Genomic DNA, 1,206 nt, shown 5'->3' with positions numbered 1-1,206 from the left:
GAATAAATTTGAGAGCCTTTCCAAGGTAAGCTTCATGACCAGCGGTATGAAATTGCTGAAATACTTGGACATGAGCAACAACTTGCTGAGTCACGATGCAGCTGATGTGCAATGCCGGTGGGCTGAGTCTCTGACAGAGTTGGACCTGTCCTCAAATCAGTTGACAGATTCCGTGTTTGAGTGCTTGCCAGTCAACATCGAAAAACTCGACCTACAAAACAATCAGATCACCAGCGTCACCAAGGGGATGGCTGAGCTGAGATCCTTGAAAGAGCTGAACCTGGCATCGAACAGGCTGGCTGACCTGCCGGGTTGCAGTGGCTTTACGTCCCTGGAGTTCCTGAACATAGAGATGAATTCGATCCTCACCCCATCTGCTGACTTCTTCCAGAGCTGCCCAAGGGTCAGGGAGCTACAAGCCGGGCACAACCCGTTCAAGTGTTCCTGCGAACTTCAAGACTTCATCCGTCTGGAGAGGCAGTCTGGGGGGAAGCTGTTCGGCTGGCCGGCGGCGTACATGTGCGAGTACCCGGAAGACTTGCGAGGAACGCAGCTGAAGGACTTCCACCTGACTGAACTGGCTTGCAACACAACGCTCTTGCTTGTGACAGCTCTGCTGCTGACGCTGGTGCTGGTGGCTGTCGTGGCCTTTCTGTGCATCTACCTGGATGTGCCGTGGTACATGCGGATGACGTGGCAGTGGACGCAGACGAAGCGGAGAGCTTGGCACAACCACCCCGAAGAGCAGGAGACCGATCTGCAGTTTCACGCGTTCATTTCCTACAGCGAGCGCGATTCACTGTGGGTGAAGAACGAGCTGATCCCGAACCTGGAGAAGGGGGAGGGCTGTGTACAACTGTGCCAGCACGAGAGAAACTTCATCCCTGGCAAGAGCATCATGGAGAACATCATTAACTGCATTGAGAAGAGCTACAAGTCGATCTTTGTGTTGTCCCCCAACTTTGTGCAGAGCGAGTGGTGTCACTATGAGCTGTACTTTGCCCATCACAAATTTTTCAGTGAGAATTCCAACAGCTTAATCCTCATTTTACTGGAGCCGATCCCTCCGTATATTATCCCTGCGAGGTATCACAAGCTGAAGGCTCTCATGGCAAAGCGAACCTACCTGGAGTGGCCAAAGGAGAGGAGCAAGCGTGCCCTTTTCTGGGCTAACCTGAGGGCAGCTATTAGCATTAACCTGCCAAT

At 52.7% G+C, this 1,206-nt stretch overlaps 1 protein-coding gene across 1 annotated transcript; it reads left to right on the top strand.

The window, feature by feature from the left end:
* Positions 1 to 6: 6 nt before the first annotated feature.
* Positions 7 to 1,200, top strand: LOC104069357 (toll-like receptor 1; the record flags this gene model as incomplete). The annotated part of the gene is made up of 1 exon (XM_009586316.1): positions 7 to 1,200. A coding segment is annotated over exon 1 (1,166 nt), but the record flags the coding sequence as incomplete, so codon positions are not given.
* Positions 1,201 to 1,206: the final 6 nt, after the last annotated feature.

The sequence above is a fragment of the Fulmarus glacialis genome, unplaced genomic scaffold (assembly GCF_000690835.1).
Source record: "Fulmarus glacialis isolate BGI_N327 unplaced genomic scaffold, ASM69083v1 C13721843, whole genome shotgun sequence".
In the NCBI taxonomy this organism is placed as follows: Eukaryota; Metazoa; Chordata; class Aves; order Procellariiformes; family Procellariidae; genus Fulmarus; species Fulmarus glacialis.
This window is presented reverse-complemented; position numbering and strand designations above follow the sequence as displayed.